This window comes from Hylobates moloch, unplaced genomic scaffold (genome assembly GCF_009828535.3).
Source record: "Hylobates moloch isolate HMO894 unplaced genomic scaffold, HMol_V3 SCAFFOLD_2, whole genome shotgun sequence".
In the NCBI taxonomy this organism is placed as follows: domain Eukaryota; kingdom Metazoa; phylum Chordata; class Mammalia; order Primates; family Hylobatidae; genus Hylobates; species Hylobates moloch.
Window position 1 is genome coordinate 87,995,715 of NW_026652277.1, and position 21,193 is coordinate 88,016,907.

Here is a 21,193-nt window from a genome sequence, read left to right on the forward strand (position 1 = left end):
ACAACCCAATTAATAAATGGGCAAAGAATCTCAACAGACACTTCTCCAAAAAAGATATACAAATGGTCAGTAAGCACACAGAAAGATGCTCAGCATCTTGAGCCATCAAGAACACGCAAATAAAAACCACAAAAAGATAACACTTTACACCCTCTACGACTACTATAAGCATACAGATAGTACTGCTGAGGATATGGAGAAACTGAAACCCTCATACACTTCTGATGGGAATAGCTGTGTAAAGTGGAAAAGCTGCTTTGAAAAAGTCTGACAGTTCCTCAAAAGGTCAGAGTTTACCATGATGTGATTCAGCAATTCCACTCCAAGGTATTTACTCAGGAGAAATGAAAACACATCCAAACACAAATTTGTACCCAAATGTTCTCAGCAGCATTATTCATAATAGCCAAAAAATGGAAACAACCCAAATGTCTAGAAACTGACAAATGGATAAACAATGTAGTATATCCATACAATGAAATATTATTCGGCAATAAAAATAAAATGAAGTACTGCTAAATGCTGTAACATGGATTAACCTTGAAAACATTATGCTAAGTGAAAGAAGCCAATCACAAAAGACCACATATTGTATGATTCCATTTATATGAAATGTCCAGAATAAATTTATAGACAGGAAGTAGATCAGTGGTGACCTAGGGGTGAGAGAAGTGGGCAATGAGGAGTGACTGCTAATGGGTACACGGTTTCTTTGTGGGGTGATGAAAATGTTCTAAATCTATGGTGATGGTTGCACAACTCTAAAAATACTAAAAACCACTGAAATGTACACTTCAACTGAGTGAACTGTATGGTATATTAACTAGATCTCAATAAAGCTCCTACCAAAAAAAAGAAAAAAGAAAAGAGAGATACTTTGAGAATATTTTGAATGTTTTATTCAATGAAAATGTGCTTATTACTCACATGTAGGTTCTATACATATACATATTGCCTAAAATTACATAGCTCTCAAAAAACTGACCATCAAATAATTCATTTAAATATTTCTTTTTTATTATATTGCAAAGTTTCTTACATACCTCCAAAAATGATGTAAGGCTAAGATAAAAAAAAAACAGGATTTTTAATAAGTGTTAAAAGGCAAAATACTATCATGTAAAGTTTTCATATCACTTCTTTCCAAAAAAGAACTTCTTCAAACATTTTTAAAGTTTCTTATTATAATAACATTTTATTTGTTATGTGGAATTTTAAAAATATAGGCAGTCCCAATGCAGTTTTCTGCATTTTCATCATGCAAAAATTTCTTTATGACACTTAAGAGTCCTATAAGTGCTTATTGGAGAATAATCTTTCCAGTAGAATAATTATAAAAATACCAAATTTTTTTGGAGACAGGGTCTCACTGTCCCAGGCTGGAGTGCAATGGTAAGATCATGGCTCACTGCAGCCTCGACCTCCAGGGCTCAATCATTCCACCTCAGCTTTCCAAGTAGCTGGGACTATAGGCATGCACCACCATGCCCAGCTAATTTATTTTGTGTGTGTGTGTGTGTGTGTGTGTGTGTGTGTGTGTGTGTGTCTGTGTGTGTTTTGGTTTTTTTTTTTTCATGGGGTCTCACTATGTCGCCCAGGCTGGTCTTGAATTCCTGAGCTCAAGTAACCCTCCCGCCTCAGCCTCCCAAAATGCTGGGATAACAGGCATGAACCACCATGCCCTGCCAAAACCAAGATTTTTTCAAATTGCTAAGACATGCCAAATTAAGCTCCCTAGGGAAAAAAGAAATCACTTCTAATTAGAAAGAAACCATTTGGATCTATAGGAAGAGTCATAAGAAGGATGAAGACAAATATAATAAAATCTTGGGTTTTAAAATAATTAATTTAATCATGTATTAATCTTATTGATTCCCTGCCTCTTTCCAATCTTCCCTGATTTCTGTTCACTTTCCCTTCAACAGAAGGAAGTTAGAGAAGAAAAATTAGAGATAATGCAAATAGCATTACCTTTTGGGCATTTCATACTCTTCAACTAACTTGATCATGCAACACTTAGAATACTCTATACAACTGCATCTTCTACCACAGGGTAATAATAAGAGGTGTGAAGATGCCATTTATCACTTCCAACAACATTTCTAAAGTGTGTATTAATTATTGTAAAGATTTTTTGTGTGTTAGAATCTCCCACATATGCCCCTTTGGTATAACAATGCTAGAGAGCAAATGCAATGTATGCTAACATTCATTATGTTTTCAAAACAAATTTTCCAATCCTTCAAAAAAACAATAAAAAATGTTAATGCACATTAAGAACATACCTAATTTGGCTTGAATTTTTTTTTCATTTTAAATTGGGAGCAATCTGTATTTTAATTGTACTTACTCATTTAAAGCACTTATAATGATGACTATGTGCCAGACACAAGTACTCAAATCATTTAACAAATATTTAACTCACATATTCCTCTTTACAACATGAGGTAGGGACTATTATCTTCAGTTTACAGTGAGGAAACTAAGACATGAAAAGGCTACGTTCCCTGCCTAAGGTCACACATACAGTATGTGGTAAAGCATCTGAATCAAGAGCACGTGCTCCCATCCACTATGTTATGTTGCATCTCACATTATTGATTTCACAGCATTATAGAACACTAGATCTGAAAATCATTAAGACATCTGTTTTAGTCTGTTCATTCATAGATGACAAATTTCAGTGGCCTGGGAGAAAGAAGGGACAATTATCACAAGCCTCTGAGTTAGTCAGACATGAGGAGAACCAGCTCTCACATCTACAACTTCATCAACAATCACATGCATCATTTCAACACAGGTTCCACTTCTGTAAAATGGAGATAATATCCCCTACCTCATTATATTTATGATATACAGATTACAATTACGATGTTTATGATGAAACACAGAATAAGAAGGGTCTTGCAGATAACACTTTTTTTAATCTTTTTTTTTTCCTGTCTTCTTGTCCCCTTTCCCTATATGCACACTATTGCTAGTGAGAGGAGGTGCCAGCTGGGCTTCCGGGGTCGAGTAGGGGCTCAGAAAGCTGTGAAACTCACTCATTTCCTGTATCAGGACTTACTTTGGTCCTGGATGAACAATATTAAGGATATGTGCTTAAAATATTCCTAACACCAAGATTTGTGCACGTGTTTTCTTCCCCAAGAAAGCTGTAACAGCAAAAATTTTGCTGTAAGCTTCCCTATGTCCTCTCTCCCTCTCTCCCTTCCCCCTCCCCTGAAACTAAAAGAAATGTTAAATGCCCATTTTTCTGTGACCACTGGGCCTTATCTATGCTCCTAATTCCAATTCCTTGTAAACATACTTTGTAAAGTCCCGTAAAATCCCGTCTCCTTTGCCATGCCGCTGCAAGGTCATAAAGTAAATAAAACCTAAGTTGCAATTCCGGTTTTCCTCAAAATCTAAAACATATCACAAAATAATTTACTGCCTTTGTTTCTGGCTCTGGTAACATCTTCCCGCTGCACGTATTTCCCACCTTAAAGAGTTTAAAAGGCAACTGCATAATCTAACTCTGGCTACCCACTTGGGACCCCTTCCACACTGTGAACGCTTTGTACTGTCACTCTGCTCAATAAAGTCCACAGCTTTTTTTTCTCTTGGTCCCTGTCTCCATCACTCACTGCGGGCAGCCACCACACCAATTCTCTGGCGTGGCTAAGGCAAGAACCTTTAGCGTTACACTAGGTACTGACTGTACTTTAAAAGTCCTTCTCATGGTTTATTTAATTTTGCAAGTGAAGAAACCAAGGCTCAGAGAGCCTCTGGGATCTAACACCAAAGCCCATTATTGACTACTACATTAAATGGTGCTGTAGGTTTTCCTTAACTCATCCTTGGTATAAGATCCTACAATAATGTCTTAATATAGGGGTTGACAATCTTTTTCTCTAAAGGGCCAGATAGTAAATATTTTAGGCTTTGCAAGACATACAGACTCTCTTGCAGCTACTCAACTCTGACACTAGCACAAAAGTTGGTATAGACCACACATAAATGAGTGGGTGTGGCATTGTTCCAATAAAATTTTACTTACAAAAACAGGCAGTGGGCCAAATTTGGGCCGTGGTTCATAGTTTGCCATTCCCTGTATTCGTAGATCAAATTTAGAATTATGCAAAGTCCTACTGTTTATGTACAGACTGAAACACTGCAGTTGAAAAGTTGCTTTTGCCATGTATTTAAATACTCTTTCAATCTGCATAAGATTAAAATTTTCATTTATTTTCATTTCTCATTAATAAAGTGCATGGGCTTTTATATATTAAGTTGCCCTAACTAATTCACCCAATGAGCCTGAAAATTTTCAAAAATGCCTTAATAGATGATAGAGAATTAATCTGCTCACCTATTGGAAAAGTGTAATATAACTGGAAAATTTAACTAAAAATTACCCTAAATTTATCAGGATAAAATAGTTATCCTTCAAAAATGAGAGGTTTATTCCTAAGCAATATCACTGATTTGTTCAAAACACAGCTCAGAATGACTGATAATGAAACATTCTTCATTTGGGAGATTCAACATGTAACCCAGTATATTTTAGATATTTCTTAAAGTTTTTAAGCAAACTGCATATAAAGAGATTCAATTTTCATATGACAAATAAATAACAGAAACTCTATTTAATTTTTTTCCTCTTAAAAAAATAAAAAGCAAACCTGAAGTGCTGCCAGCTTCCTCAAAATCAATATTTCCAAGGTGCAGGACGCCAGCTACAACCCGGAAGAGATCAAGCTTTTCTTCATCATCCAAACCAATTTTTTTCATAGCCGTGCACATTCTAATAAAATCACCATGGTCATCTAACAGAGGATCTTTCATAGAACCTGCCTTAAGGTACTACAAAACGAGAAGACACCAATTAACTGATCGTTACACTATTTAAGTACACTAAAACTACTACACCAGGTCAATTAATGCACTATATGACATGCAAAAATAAAATCTGTCAATGGGAAAATCTTTACTATTCTAACATTCAAAAACTAAATGACCAGGAAAAGTATACACAGGATCTCTCTGTTCTATTTCACTATTTACTACATGTGAATCTACACTTATCAGTAAAAATTTCAATTAAAATAATGAAATTAGATGTTTTTCAATTAAATTACAATTTTCACTCTAAAGTCTTATAATCCTAGGATATTAGAAAAAGACAAAAATTGAGTGAAAAAGGAGGGGATATCAATACTTGAATCAACATTACAGTTTTTTTAAATGAGGTACTGATAAATATATTCATTTAATATATTCATTTAATTATTCCACAATATATACATGTATCAAACATTACATTGTACTCCAATGTACTGTATAAATATATATTATTCTTGTCAATTAAAAAAAGAAAAAGTAAGTTAAAAAGTGCAATAAAAAATTTAAATGTGACAATTAGTATGACACTCCTTTAGGTTAACTGCCACCAACTGCACCAATATTAAGTCATAGTAAATAGGGGTCAGGCTGATACAATTTTCATGCCTTAGAATTCTTTTCTAAACCTTTTAATATGCATATATATACATATAAGGTAAAGTATATTAGTAAGCATTATGCTTACTCTCATAATTTACACAATGACTTAAAACATTTCAGAAAAAATGAGAAGAAAATTTGTTTTCTCTCCTAAAAGAACTTGCATCTAATGTACTCATTTGTTAGACTCTATACCAACTCAGAAGAAAAAAAGAAGAAGAAAGTCAGGTCTGCAGAAACTAGAAGGAGAAACATAAAAGTTACTGGACACGAAAAGACTGTACTAGAAATTTTCCAGAACTTGAGAATATGTAAGTTAAACATTAAGTAACAGGATCATGATCAACTGATCATTAAAGATGCCTCCTGGAGATGAATATTTTTTCCTCCCAGTAAATAAATGATTCCCAGCTCAAACTATAATTGTCTTTCCACAAAATTATTTAAAATGTTCAATTATGAATGTGTAACATTTCTGGAAAATATCTAAGACAATAAAATTCAATTTTATTCTTAAAAGAAGCAAAGGAAACAATCACATGCAGCCAAAACTGTTCAGCAGAAAACACACATCATGCAGAATTTTTAGCCTTGCAGTCGAAGAATTGCTTCATTTAAAAACTGTTTCTAATCAAAAGTTAATGAACATATTTGCTGTATGGTAGACTAAAAATACTGCATTTTTCTAAAAATTACACACAACCTAAAGACATTCAGATGGAATTGGGCAAAGGGTTTAATTAGTCAAAATGATCACCTCATCCTCCTGATAAAGAAGACATAAAAAGTAATTTAAACATATTAATCCATTATTTAACTATACATATAAACACACACTCACGCAATGTGAATAAGATTTCTGACAGAGTATACTGACTCTAGAATAAGAGGGCAATTTTCTTCTTTGGAGAGTACATGCTACTCTTTGGAGAGTAAACTCCAGTTTTCTTTCCTCTCTACTCCATTTTTTTCCATGGCAAATGATCAAATTTATATCTTTTTCCCCCCTTCAGAACTGCTGAAATGTCCCACTAGGAGAGGTCTCCATTATCTTAGTGAAAATACTATAACTACTATATTTTGATATCTCAGAAAAATATAGTCTTATCAAGACAAAGAAAGATGCCATAATAAATATTAATGTTGCTTCTTAAAGTACCAACCATGGCTATAACGAAGTTTATAGTTTGTAATTCAGATTCTGTATCTATAATGATATATAAAATGCCAAATTAAACAAAAATTAACGGTAGGGTTGTCTGCCTAGAATTTTAAATAATGGAATATTTTATTTGCTTTCTATCCTTTTATATAAATATGCTAAAAACATAAATCATCTCATCCATTTTAAGAGGAGTAAAAAATATCGGGCTTACAAATGTAGAAGCATTAAAAACTGACTATTATAAAAACTTCTTCGATTACTCAATTTAAATTTTTAATAAAATTAATAAAAGTAACACTAACCAGTATCTATCATTAATCCTTACTTAGTATTTCATAACTTAAACCCCTTGAGTACATGCAACTTAACATCACTTATTAAACATTGCATATTAAAATTTATATGGGTTGTAAATTTTTAGATTAAGAACTTAATGTTTTAAAAATAATACTTAATGGTATAATTATATCTAATTATTCTTGGAAATATAATTTACTGAAACCAATATATAAATTTTTCATAATATATTACATAAATATGATGTTTTAAACAGAACTACAATGATATATAAGCTTTTGAGACGGAGTCTCGTTCTGTTGCCCAGGCTGGAGTACAGTGGTGCGATCTCCACTTACAACAGCCTCCATCTCCTGGGTTCAAGCGATTCTCCTGCCTCAGCCTCCAGAGTAGCTGGGATTACAGGCACACACCATGACACTTAGCTAATTTTTGTAATTTTTTGGTAGAGACAGGGTCTCATCATGTTGGCCGAGCTGGTCTCGAACTCCTGAACTCAAATGATCCACCCGCCTCAGCCTCCCAAAGTGCTGGGATTAACAAGGGTGAGCTACTCCACCTGACCAGCTTTTTTTTGTTTGTTTTTAATTCTGTTGCCCAGGCTGGAGTACAATGGCATGATCATGGCTCACTACAGCCTCCACCTCCAGGGTTCAAGCAATCCTCCCACTTTAGCCCCCCAAGTAGCTAGAACTACAGGCATACACGACCTCACCCAGTGAATTTTTTTTATTTTTTGTAAAGATGGGGTTTCACTATGTTGCCCAGGCTGGTCTCAAACTCCTGGCTTCAAACGATCCTCCCGCCTTGGCCTCCCAAAGTGCTGGGATTATAGGTGTGAGCCACCACACCTAGCCTATAAGCATTTCTTCCCAAGAATGCTTAATCTATTTACTGTCTACATCAAACCTCATGTCAGCCTTGAAATAGACAATAAATTGTAAAAGACATATACTTAAGCTCAAGCGGGTAATAGCAAGTTTCAAAAATGCTAGAAGAGAATGATTCTTAGGCAATTTAATACCTTCATGCTTGAAAACAGAATGAGAGGAGAGCAGTGCAGTGATGCCCAACCAGAAGAACCAGAACCTGTCGCTTCACTAGATATCAACAAGAGGTATAAAGTATTACACTGTGAAAGAGACTTAGATGAATATTTAGTTTTTTAAAGTATAAGCCTAAAAGTTAGAACTCTTACTTGGGCTCCAAAATAAAAATTATAACACATCTTTCAGCATGAGTCTTTTTTTACGTTAAAGATTTTATGAAAAATGGTCTACTATACCTCAGGACTTTTGCGGTTCTGTAAAATCTGTTTGTCAGTTTCTTTGTTAGCAAAGTATCTAGTGCAGCCTCGGTTTAAATACTATGACAAAACAAATTAAATATAATTAACATATATGATCCACAGGGAAATAATACAGGAGAAAACACAACTTACCAAATAGTGCCAACCATGAAGAATTTCTAAACACAACTTGAGTATTGTATAATCTCACCATTAAAATCAATACTTCTATATTTTAAGCATTTTCTTCCTACTAATAAAACCAGGAATATTAAAAATCCTAATCTCTGAGCATAGATTAAATAAAATGATTAAAATAAAAATCAATGACATAATGGTTTTCTACTTTTAAAGGGCAACAATTTTATATCTTTTCAGTATCAAAAATCTAAATATAGGGCATAAAATCATGAAAATCACCTTCCTACTAAATATGTAGAATCTCAAGTAAGGACCAATACTGTGGTTTAATTTTTCAAGCAATATTTTAAATTCTGAAAAGTTAAGAAAGAAATTCTGTTCTTGATTTTCTTAATTTTTGATTTTTAGAGTCAGTTTTTTAAAACATGTTTTTCATATTTATTGAAAGCAAACAATGACTGTACATAAATTACAGTACTTGCTTTATGCTTTATGGGTCAAATAATTTAAAGTTTTCTTATTTCAATGATTTACTTTGCTTACCAAAGGCTTTCAAAAGCTAAATGCTTCCAAAATATAGAACAAGAGGAGTAGTTCAAAAAGAATCTACTGCTCACAATTGAAGGCTTGCTTCATTTAAAAACTGTTTCTAATAAAAAGTGAATGAACATATTTGCTATATGGCAGACTAAAATTTTTCTGCATTTTTCTGAAAATTACACACGCCTAAAGACATTGAGATGGAATTGGGCAAATCTGATCAGAAAGGATGTACACAGAGAACAGGATGGACAAGTTTTTTTAAACATCTCAGCTTCTCTTAAATCAGGTCACTATGATTTTATTGTACCATGCCATGAATTCCCAGATTAAATGCACCACATCATACACATACCAAAAAAAATTTTATAATAAATTTGAATGATTTGGGGATAAATTAATATTTTAGACAATCAATGCATCTATCTTTCCTTCTCCATTATAATTAAATGCTAAAATACAGTAAAAACAAGACAACTATATACATGTTTTTTTTTTTTCTTCCACCCTAGAATCTTTGGGAAAAAAATAAAACAGAAGGGAGGAGGGACAATGTCGGTAAGCATTTTCAATGGACTGTTTCAAATAAGGGCTCTTTTACTTAGCAGAATAATAGCTTAAACATATAGAGCCAAAACAAATATGTTCTTTGCTACCAAGCATTTTGTCTCCTCACTCCAATTGTTTTGCCAAATACTTTGCTTCTGGACAGTAGGGCCTAATATTACAACCTTGGATAGAAACGCGTCCTTTTAGTTTTTCTGTAACTAGAACACTATCCCTGCCATCTATTCTTATTCTATCCAAGCCTTCTTTACATTCAAGGATCTATCCATGATTACAGCAACTGGCTCCATAAAACATGTGCAGAAATATTTGAAATGTCTAAATGCAAACATTTTTAAACCTTTTACTTTTTAAAGTATATGTGTGGTTAATAAAAATGTTTACAGACAGGTATACATCTACAATTCTTTACATACTAATTTTGATAGAGTAGTGACCAAAAAATTCAACAATTTTGCAAGTGTTCAACCTACTGCAGGTTTCCCCTTTGTTTTTAAAACCTGATCTCTCAATTATAACCAGAAGGCTAAACTACAGAAAAACCTGATGAGATCACTAACACACTTTCAAGTCACTTTAAGGCAGAATTATTTGGGGCAAGTGGATATAGTAGTGTGTTTGTGCCTGCATATGAGAGGAATATTCAAGATGGCAGATGTATGCAACGCTGTTCCCCTACTCTCCCTCTTACCATCACAAGGACTCTCCTGTAAGAAAGGAAATCAGGCCTCCTGGTTCACACTGCAGAAACAGGAAATCCTCTGACCAGATAAATTTCAACATCCTTTCAGGATGCCTGCCATTGTACCAGGAAAGGCTGTACATTCTGAAACTCAAAAACACTATGCTCCCAAGCCTCCGAGCAGGAAGAAACGCTAGATCAAGGCCAGAATAGTCACATCACTTTATTGTCAACTAAGTATTGACAAAACCATATCATCATTATCATATTTCATGTAATTCCTAGTAATTTATTCCTTTTTTAAAAACCACAGTAAAAAAGAAATGCTTCCCTTACTTTCATGAAAATGTGGGCAACTAGCTTCAAATTCCAATTAATTTGGAGAGCTCTAGAAAAGACTGGACATTTTAGAAGTATATAAAGAGATACATTTATAAAGCGTTTTAAGACAACAGACTTTTAAAATTTGTAAATACACATTAAAAGAAATTGGTTGAAGTAAAAGAAAAGCTGCCTGCAAACACACACACAACCACACAGCAGTAATCATGTGTGTTATGATTCTCAATGGAGGCTTTCTGACCAAAAAAGACTATCAGAATCAGCTGGAGAACTCTATACAAACGACATTCCTTACTCACATTCCATTCCTTTGTATAAACTACATTCCCATACTCCAGACAAGGACTCTGTTTTCTAACCTGAGAATCTGAAAATTGTGTTAACCATCCCCAGTCACCGCTCCTAGAAACTCTACTCCCTTGGCTTGTGATGCTCAGGTGTGTGGGGGTGTGTGTGTGTGTGTGTGTGTGTGTGTGTGTGTGTGCGCGTGTGTGTTTCCCATCACATTCTAAGATGCTCAAGAGCAGGGACTGGGTAAGAAGCAGGGACTGGGTATTATTTATCTTTTTAATCCTGGCCCAATGCCTGGCACCCAATGGGCAAGCAATAAATATTTGTTGTTGAAGTGAATTAAGAAATACAATCATGTGTCCTTTATTAATATTAATTCAGTGTTCAAACATTTTTACAGATAAGTCAAAGGTAACTTTAAAGCTAGTATTACAGAGCTATTATAAATTTCTAATTGAGTTTAAATTGATATAGGGTTTAACATCTATCCTTTTATCTATTCCATTATGTGCCTCCTCATACAGTGTTATATTATAAACTCAGAAGTACACCTTAATAGAGATCTTCTCAGTACAGTGGTCATTCTAACATGTTATATTTGATCCAATGTAAGTTACATACACACAACAAGTAGATTTCAAAATCCACTAAAATAAGTTTTAGGCTTGATGGCAATTATATTTTCAAAAATTATACGAAATTTTTTTTTCTTTGAGATAGGGTCTTGCTCTATTGCCCAGGCTGGAGTGCAGTGGCACAATCATGGCTCACCGCAGCCTCAACCTCCTGGGCTCAGGAGATCCTCCCACCTCAGCCTCCCGAGTAGCTGGAACTACAGGTGAGTGCCACCATGCTCAGCTAATTTTTTGTATTTTTTTTTAAGAGACAGGGTCTCGCTACATTGCCCAGGCTGCCCTCAAACTCCCAGGCTCAAGCAATCCATCCACCTCAGCCTCCCAAAGTGTTGGGATTACACGCATGAGCCACTGCACCTGGCTATATGAAATTTCTTTTCTTCCGACCTACCCGAAAATTATCTGGTGAACTCAAATGAAGTTTTTCTCTAATATCTTCGGAAGCACCAGCACACAACCTATAAAAGATATGATAATTTCTTTCCTCTTTGCCTTGAACACAGATCCTAGATTTCTCTAGGAGATAATGTGAAACAAATCCTCCAACAACTGAGCTCTAAAAAACAAAACACAGAGAAAATTTATTTTTGCATTTAAAGTCTTAAAGTATAATTTACCAATGTTAAATTATTTACCTTTTCTAATACACCTTTGTCTATCAAAAAGGTTATAATATTCATCAAATAAAGGGGAAAAAACAAATAACTAAATGTAAGCATAGAGTATTTATAATGGTCATCCTTCATTTTAAACATCCTCATTTAAGTCTCTACCCAAATCCTGCTAAGTTTTGAGCCCCTTAAGAATCACAACTGACCTTGCACCATACCTCAACACAGGTGCTAGAATATCTTACATGACTAGCTATACGGTAATACTCAATGCTGAAGTCAAATTCAGTATCTGGGGTTTAGATTGTGAAAGGAGCTTTTAGATGGTCATAGTGGACACATACATTCCTGCAACCATCTAAAGTAATAATGAAACTTAAAGGGATTTACCATTAAGTGCAAATACAGAACCAACTGACCCTTGCATTTTCACAAACACTCCCCAAAAATATCATTCCAAAGCTTACTCTCACTCACCTTTTCATTAAAATGTATTTCTACAAATTTCCCAAATCGACTGCTATTATTATTGCGAACAGTCTTTGCATTTCCAAAGGCTTCTAGGAGTGGGTTAGCTATTGAGAAACAAAAAAAAATCCATCAAAAAATTAGCATGACAGAACATTACAAAATATGCATAGTATATCTCCATTTGTTAATATATATGTCTAGAAAAAAATGTTCTAAAATACATTAACATGGGCCGGGCACAGTGGCTCACACCTGTAATCCCAGCACTTTGGGAGGCCAAGGCGGGTGGATAACGAGGTCAGGAGTTCGAGACCAGCCTGGCCAAGATGATGAAACCCCATCTCTACTAAAAAATACAAAAATTAGCCGGGCATGGTGGCGCATGCCTGTAATCCCAGTTACTTGGGAGACTGAGGCAGGAGAATTGCTTGAACCCGGGAGCCGGAGGTTGCGGTGAGCCGAGGTCGCACCATTACACTCCAGCCTGGGCAACAAGAGCAAGGCTCCGTCTCAAAAAAAAAAAAAAAATTAACATGAAGGAATTCACATATAATGCCAAATTCCACAAATATTTATTGACTACCCACTATGCTCAGGCACTATTCAAGTCCAGGAGATGGGAAAATTTCTCAAATATATAAAAACAAAATGTAAATGTTATAGGAAAGACTAAATTTTTAAGCCACTATGTTACAAAATTTATAATTGGACTTTAAAATATTTTCCCTAAGAATTTTTACTGTTTTATCAAGTATATCAGATCCACAACAGTACTTAGATAAAACAGCAAACCTCTTGTGAGAAAATATAGGCAAGAGATGTATTACTTGACTTACTTTTCTAAAACATTTTACATATTAATAGTCTCCATATTTAACATTTTTACATGTATATCCAGTGAAATTTAACAAATTAAGAGTTTACAGAATTACCTAAGAAAGGCTCTCAGAATAATAGGTTTTAAAGTCCTAATGAACAAATATAACATTTTCACTGTTATTTTATAATCACCTATAAACATATCATGACTGGATAAGACTTATTAGAGTCTACTCTTATACTCACCTAAGTCTCAATTATAAACATACCAAATTAGTGTTAATCTTACACACATATTCTCCTCTCCATCAACAAACTTAAAGTGCTTCATAATGTTTAGTGTTAAAATTTTTTTTATGAAGCATGTTCTTCCTATAATAAACATGAAGCCAGCCGGGCGCGGTGGTCCACGCCTGTAATCCCAACACTTTGGGAGGCCGAGGCAGGCGGATCTCGAGGTCTGAAGATCCAGACCATCCTGGCTAACATGGTGAAACCCTATCTCTACTAAAAGTATAAAAAAATTAGTTGGGTGTGGTGGCGGGCACCTGTAGTCCCAGCTACTCGGGAGGCTGAGGCAGGAGAATGGCATGAACCCAGGAGGCGGAGGTTGCAGTGAGCCAAGATCGCACCACTGTACTCCAGCCTGGGAGACAGAGCGAGACTCCGCCTCAAAAAAATAAATAAAATAAAAATAAAAAATAAGGATGAAGCCATATTTCTTATGAAGCCTTTTCAAGTAGATTTCTCCTATTCTATCCACAGTAGAAGGCTTAACTAGTCTCTAAACTCTTTTAAAGATCATTCCCCCGCCATTTCACATGCCGAAATAAGTAAGAAAACATTAAAACTAAAAGAAATATTAACATATATCCCTCATGTTTCGGATGGGACAAAAAAACTGAAGCCAACATGGTCAGCCAGGTGTGGTGGCTCACACCTGTAATCCCAGCACTTTGGGAGGCCGAGGTGGGCGGATCATGAGATTAGGAGTTTGAAACCAGCCTGACCAACATGGTGAAACCCTGTCTCTACTAAAAATACAAAAATTAGCCGGGCATGGTGGTGGGCACCTGTAATCCCAGCTACTCGGGAGGCTGAGGCAGGAGAATCACTTGAACCCAGGAGGCAGAGGTTGTAGTGAGCCAAGATCAAGCCACTGCACTCCAGCCTGGGTGACAGAGTGAGACTCCACCTCAAAAAAAAAAAAGAAAAGAAAAGAAAAAGAAAAAGAAATTATTCCAACTTCCATACAGAGACTGGATTAAAGAGAAGTAAGAATCTAAGTGAAGAGGCCAAACGGGAGTCTATGACGCAGGAGGGCATCATGCAGGAGATTCAACATAATGGTAGTCTAGGCCAGTAGTCTCCAAACTGAGCTACAAGAAGACTTTCTAAGAAGGTATACAAGCATGGATAGCTTAAGGAAATCAATTTACACACTACTGCCTTTGTTAAAAAATGACTTCTCTAAAAAAGCACCTAATGCCAAATAACCCTTCTTCCTCTTCCCTTTACACAAAACAAGCTCCACAAAACAAACAGGAAGCTAAAGACATTCCTGTATTTCATTCATTCAACAGATATTTATGCTCAGTATCAGTTACCATTCTACGGGTTTGGAATATGAAACAAAAATCCCTGCCTTCTTAGTGTTTTCATGAGGTGGGGGTGGGGGCAGAAACAACTGATGTTAGGTAAATAACAAGATGATATATGAGCAATGATTAGCAGGAGATAAGAGTATCTTTTGCATCTCTGAGAGAAGAACATTACATACCACTGAAAGAAGTCTTGTAAATTAATTTCAGTACATGCGTAACAATAGAAAAATTAGCAATACCTTCAACAATTCTGTCATCAATATCTTGACCTGTTCCATAGGATTCAGTCAGGTATCTGTTTAAAATATAGGATAAAAAATGTTGATGACAATAATATAGTGTACAATAATTTATAATTATTTAGTACATATAAAACTGAAACCTAGATCATCATCACAACAAATGTGTACTTAAATGCAACTATTCTGTTATAGCTTTTTAAATTTATTTAAAATTCTATTTGCGGCCAGGTGTGGTGGTTCATGCCTGTAATCCCAGCATTTTGGGAGGCCAAGGAGGGTGGATTACCTGAGGTCAAGAGTTCAAGACCAGCCTGGCCAAAATGGTGAAACCCCTTCTCTACTAAAATACAAAAAATTAGCCCAGCATGGTAGCACGCCCCTGTCATCCCAGCTACTCAGGAGGCTGGGGCAGGAGAATTGCTTGAACCTGAGAGGCCGAGGTTGCAGTGAGCCGAGACTGCACCACTGCACTCCAGCCTGCGCAACAGAGTGAGACTCCATCTCAAAAGAAAAAAAAAAAAATTATATTTGGTGGTACTATGCTCATTACCTCAATGAGATCATTCACACCCCAAACCTCTGTGTCACAAAATATACTCATAACAAACCTGCATATGTATGGCCTGAATCTAAATGTTGAAATTATAAAAATGAAAAATAAATCCTATTTGTATTGCATTTAACATCTAATTGACATTGTTTTTTAAATTGTTTTGGGAATGTTCTGATTTTATCCAACTATTTGATTTTAAATATATCATATTCATCAACTACAGGAGATGTCAAAGCCTTTTGTGAGAGCCTATTAATTCAATCTTTGGCTACAGAAAATAAGGCAATCTGCCTCTGAACAACTGGGAAGTTATCACTCTTCACGTTGTTTCACTGAAATATGAAACACAGAAAAATAACTATTTGCCTGGCACATTTCAAAATAAAGAGCAATCCTTAATTTAAAATGTAAGTTCACATTATAAGTTTATAACTCCTTAACTTTTTGTTCATTTTCATATATTAACCATAGACTCATATAGACTATTACATACAGGAAAGAAAGAAAAAGAAATTGAAACACTTAGAATCCAAGAACATTGGGAAGTATTCACTTAACCAGAATTGTGTGTATGTATATATATACATATATATAACAGCTGTTGACAAACTCTTCAATTGATTTTATATAAATAACTCTGAACAGCATACATATTTACATAATGAATAGCAAAATTTCATAGTACCACTATGCAGCAATCAACTAAGAACTATAATTCCGTGGGAGTAACACTGGTAAGTACGCTGCTCCTAGCAGTAGTTCAACCACTAGATCTAACCTCATGGGTATGTAAATTAAAAGAACTGTACTACAATGAGTGTTATGATTCCTTCCATTTTTAAAATGCTATAATTCTAAACAAAGTGTAAGGCCAGGCATGGTGGCTCATGCTTGTAATCCCAGCACTTCAGGAGGTCAAAGTGGGAGGGTCACTTGAGTCCAGGAGCTGGAGACCAGCCTGGACAACATAGCATAACCCTGTCTCTACAAAAAAATTAAAAATTAGCCAGGCATGGTGGCATATGCCTGTGGTCCCAGTTACTTGGGAGGCTGAGGTAGGAGGATCACTTAGCCCCAGGAGGTCGAGGCTGCAGTGAGCTATGATCACACCACTGCCCTACAGCCTGGGTGACTGGGCAGCAGAGCAAGACCCAGTTTTCAAAAAAAAAAAAAAACCAAACCAAACAAATAGACAAAAAAAAAAAAAAACACAATGCAGAGAGTTTAATGGCAGCAAAGCGAACACATTAGGAGGCAGGCTACAGGGAAACAGAAATAAGGAGGTAAATTATCGTAAGCTTAAGGTAAAAAATGGTTTTAACCATGCTAACAACAGAAATACAGACAGAACGTAAATGTTAGATTCTTAAGGAATATTTCTAGATCACCCTTTGTCTAACCAGTACAGGTCTCCTCCAAGATCCTCACGTGAATAACATGTCAGAGCTGGCTTTCAGTAATCTATAGACTAGCTTCCATATAAGGTGTCTGTATCTTAAAAAGGATAGAGCCCACCATTCCAAACTATGCCATGAAGTATGCAAAGGTATTAAAAGTCAACCTTTTCAAATTCTCAAAGAAATATTTGCACACCTATGTTCATAACAGCACTACTGACAATAGCCAAGAGGTGGAAGTAACCTAAATGTCCATTGACAAATGCATGGATAAACAAAATGTACCACAGATCTACAATAAAATAGTATTCAGCCTTAAAAAGGAAGGATGGGATCCAAAATACTAAAAAATAAAAATAAAAGGAAGGAAATTCTGACACATACTACAACATGGATGAATCTTAAGTTGAGCTAAATAAAATAGGCCAGTCACAGAAAGACAAATAACTGTGTAATTTCACTTACATGAGAAATAGCTAAAGTAGTTAAATTCACAGAAAAACTGGAAAGTAGAATGGTGGTTGCTAGGTGAGTAGATAAATGGAGTTGTTGTTGAATGGGTCAAGTTTTAGTTTTCCAAGATGAAAGTTCTGGAGACTGTACAGATTGGCTGCACAACAATGTGAATATACTTAATGCTACTATGCTATACACTTAGAAATGGTGACAACTTTTACATAAGTACTTTTTTACCAGAAAAAAGTCAACCTGGTTGCCAAGCATGGTGGCTTATGCCTATAATCCCAGCATTTTGGGAGGCCAAGGCAGGAGGGTTGCTTGAGCCCAGCCCAGAAATTCGAAACCAGCCTAGGCACCACAGTAAGACTTCATCTCTACAAAAAAATTAAAAGATTATCAGGGCATGGTGGCATGTGCCTGTAGTCCCAGCTATTAGGGAGAATGAGGTGGAACAGTGGCTTGAGCCCAGGAGGTCAAGGCTACGGTGAGCTGTGGTGGTGACACTGCATTCCACCCTGGGTGACACAGTAAGACCCTATCTCAAGGGGGTAAAAAAACGATCAACCTACTCAAATATTTCAAGTTAGCTGAATACTCACCTTAGAACAAATTTTGTATTTTCTGTTTTGCCGGCTCCTGATTCTCCAGATACAATGATAGACTGACTCATCTTGAGCACCTTCATGTCTCGAAAAGCTTTATCAGCTAGGGTCAAAATAAGACATCACTGATGAGCAATATATTAAATATAAAGTTAATAATAGAAAGCTCACTTTAGGAGCACTTACTCTTAAAGAAATCATAAATGTCTGTTCAATGTTAATGAAATTTAAAATAAAGTCATTCAAAAGTGTTCAAATCATTTTAAAAGTATTAACTTTAAATGTTCTATCTTATTATCCTAAAAGTTAAGTAATATGAAATCCAAATAAACAACTCTTAAGTTTCTGACAGCATGTCTTGATATTATGGGCTGCGGCTCATCTCTTCCTAATTCCAGAGCTGATCTGCAGAGGGATTAAAAAAATGGTCACTATGCATAACTAATGAAGTCCCCAGTGAAAAGCAAGAATTAATGAGCTTCCAATTAAGAAATCTGGCAACCAAAAATTCGGCTGGAAAAAAAAAATACATAACGGCAAAATATATCTGTGGGTTTTTTTCCTCTAATACAACTATTAAATTTAGAATTTGTCAACGTTTTACAACTAGGCAAAATTAACAGCTCAAAATTTCCTAGATTTGCCACTGTTTACATATATAATTTTTAACTATCTTCATTAGACTCCAACAATTTAGGCTATAAACTGTATTAAATGTTAAGACTACACAGACAAGTTGAAAGCAATTTAATGCTGTTAAAGCAGTCTCAAATTAAGACAACTTTAATTCAAAACTAGGTCATCACAATTTGGCTCTATAAGACAACTATTTCTCACCTCAGACATGTGCCAAGAAGCCTTCGGAAACGGCTTTTACTCTAAGGGGAGAATGCAAACCATGTGCAAGAGCGCACACATCCCTTTGTCCAATTTATCAGCAACCTGCTCCACCACCGCCCACCACCGCTTTTTTTTTTTTTTTTTGAGACAGGGTATCTCTCTGTCACCCAGGTTGAAGTATAGTGGCATGATTTCAGCTCACTGCAGCCTCTGTCTCCTGAGCTCAAGCGATCTTCCCACCACTGCCTCCAGAGTAGCTGGGACTACAGGCAAGCACATGCCCGGCTAATTTTTTCATTTTTTTTATAGAGACAAGGTTTTGCATGTTTGCCCAGGCTGGTCTTGACTTCCCAGGCTCAAGCGATCCGCCCTCCCCCAAGTGCCTGGATTACAGGCATGAGCCACCACACCCAACCTCCACACATTTTTAAAGAATCATTCCAAACACTTGTTTTTTAGCAGTAAAAAGCTAAAAATAAAAGCTGGTTTATTTACATTTTAAACATGTAACTTTTCTCCAGTGATGTTTGCTCGTATTCAGGTTTTAAGGGATGGGGCACCATTTTGCAGGCTGAACACAACCATGCCTGTCATAGCTTCTTCAAGCCAAAAGTAAATCTGCTGCTGCCCTGGTAGAGTAATTATGTCAGCCATATTCACTCTACCTAGTAGTAGACAGCACACAGGTCAACTAAATCTGGAAGTGAACTCTGGTTAGGCCAAAACACAAGCATGAAGGGAAAGCCCAAAGAGAAACAGGATGCACTACGAACTAGTTCCAATACATGTCATTTAGCTGCTTTATGTCTGAATGCAAAGGGTTAGCTACCACCTCCGCATTTGGTGGGAAGAGGGGTAATTGCTCATTCTGATCAAAAACCTCCAATCCCTATGCCTCTGAGCTGGAGGACTTCAAAATAAAAGAGGCTGAGAAAGGCAAAGAGACACTACTGTCTTCCCACACAGATTCTCCAGTGGTATGAAGCATATACTACTTTTAATCCTTTAATTTTATAAACCCCTGATGCAAGATGATGCCCAGAAGTCTGCTCTTACAGCTGAAATCTAGCCCAAGTAACACACTCATAAGGGATGAGCTGGGTAAGAGACGAAGGCCAGAACCTCAAAATTGTGAAGGAGGACACTTTTAAGATGGAGCTGATGGTATTAAAGAGTCTAAAAGTACCATTAGGTCAGCTTTTATGACATCCTGCTTTCACCTGGGCAGACATCCCTTAGAGGACACAGGCATTTAACACAGATAATGATGTATGGTATGCCTGCCCCATTAGTTGACTGCAAAAGTATTCTTCCTCACCCTGTGTAAAATACTTGCTCCTAACAATGTTGATATATCCAAGAGGTATACAGTTTCTCCAAAATATATATTCAATTTATGGTATCTTTTATTCATCCAAAAGAAAAATTGAGTAAATCTGTACAATATAAAGAAAGACAAGAATTAAAATACATTTAAAATCACTTACCAATTGCAAAGGCATGAGGTGGTCTTGTCCCAAGAGATTTTCCTTGATATGACCTTATTGCTTCTGAAGAATATATTTTAGGTATGTCAAAGTATGGATTCACGGCAATCAGAATGTTGGCGACGTATGTCTAAATATGAAAAGCATAAACATAAAATATTCCAATTACTATTTTCATTTAAAGATAAACGAAGCTCATAGAAAAAATAAAATACAAAAAATTTCAATTATCTATATAACTAAGACTCCCAAATCAGTCCTAAATATTCCCTGAGTATTCCCTGATCCTTATAGGGACCCATATTTCTCTAATTCTTAATAAATATTCGTATCTTACCAACCCATAGGCACCTCAAGTTCAGCATATCCAAACTCAAGATTATCTCTTCCCACCTACCTCTGCCTCAAAGAAAATATTCTCCTTCCATGTGCTTCCTCAGGGACATGGCATCACCACCAAGGCACTACAGACAGAAATCTGAGTCTCTAGCTCTATCTCATTCAGCCTTCTTCTGTTGACCCTACTTACAAAATCTCCTACAGCTAAGTTTTAGTCATTTGTATTCCTTACCTACTGTATTCACCCTGCTACTAAGGAGTTTAATACAGCTCGTAGCACCTTCAGGGCCCATCCCTATCACTGAATGCCAAGGATTGATTTAGCTCTGTGGTG

At 35.9% G+C, this 21,193-nt stretch overlaps 1 protein-coding gene across 10 annotated transcripts in view; it reads right to left on the minus strand.

The window, feature by feature from the left end:
• MYO6 (myosin VI) overlaps positions 1-21,193 on the minus strand; it is a 152,934-nt gene that overhangs the window by 57,756 nt on the left and 73,985 nt on the right. For 9 of the 10 annotated variants that reach the window (XM_058435064.1, XM_058435060.1, XM_058435058.1 and 6 more), the window contains 7 exons: positions 20,521-20,650; positions 18,191-18,296; positions 15,180-15,235; positions 12,524-12,621; positions 11,827-11,991; positions 8,235-8,315; positions 4,668-4,848 (listed from right to left, as the gene is read on the minus strand). In XM_058435064.1, the coding sequence (XP_058291047.1) occupies positions 4,668-4,848; positions 8,235-8,315; positions 11,827-11,991; positions 12,524-12,621; positions 15,180-15,235; positions 18,191-18,296; positions 20,521-20,650 (817 nt within the window). Of the gene's footprint in view, positions 1-4,667; positions 4,849-8,234; positions 8,316-11,796; positions 11,992-12,523; positions 12,622-15,179; positions 15,236-18,190; positions 18,297-20,520; positions 20,651-21,193 lie in introns of those variants that run through there. The other variant, XM_058435067.1, reaches the window with a different exon arrangement.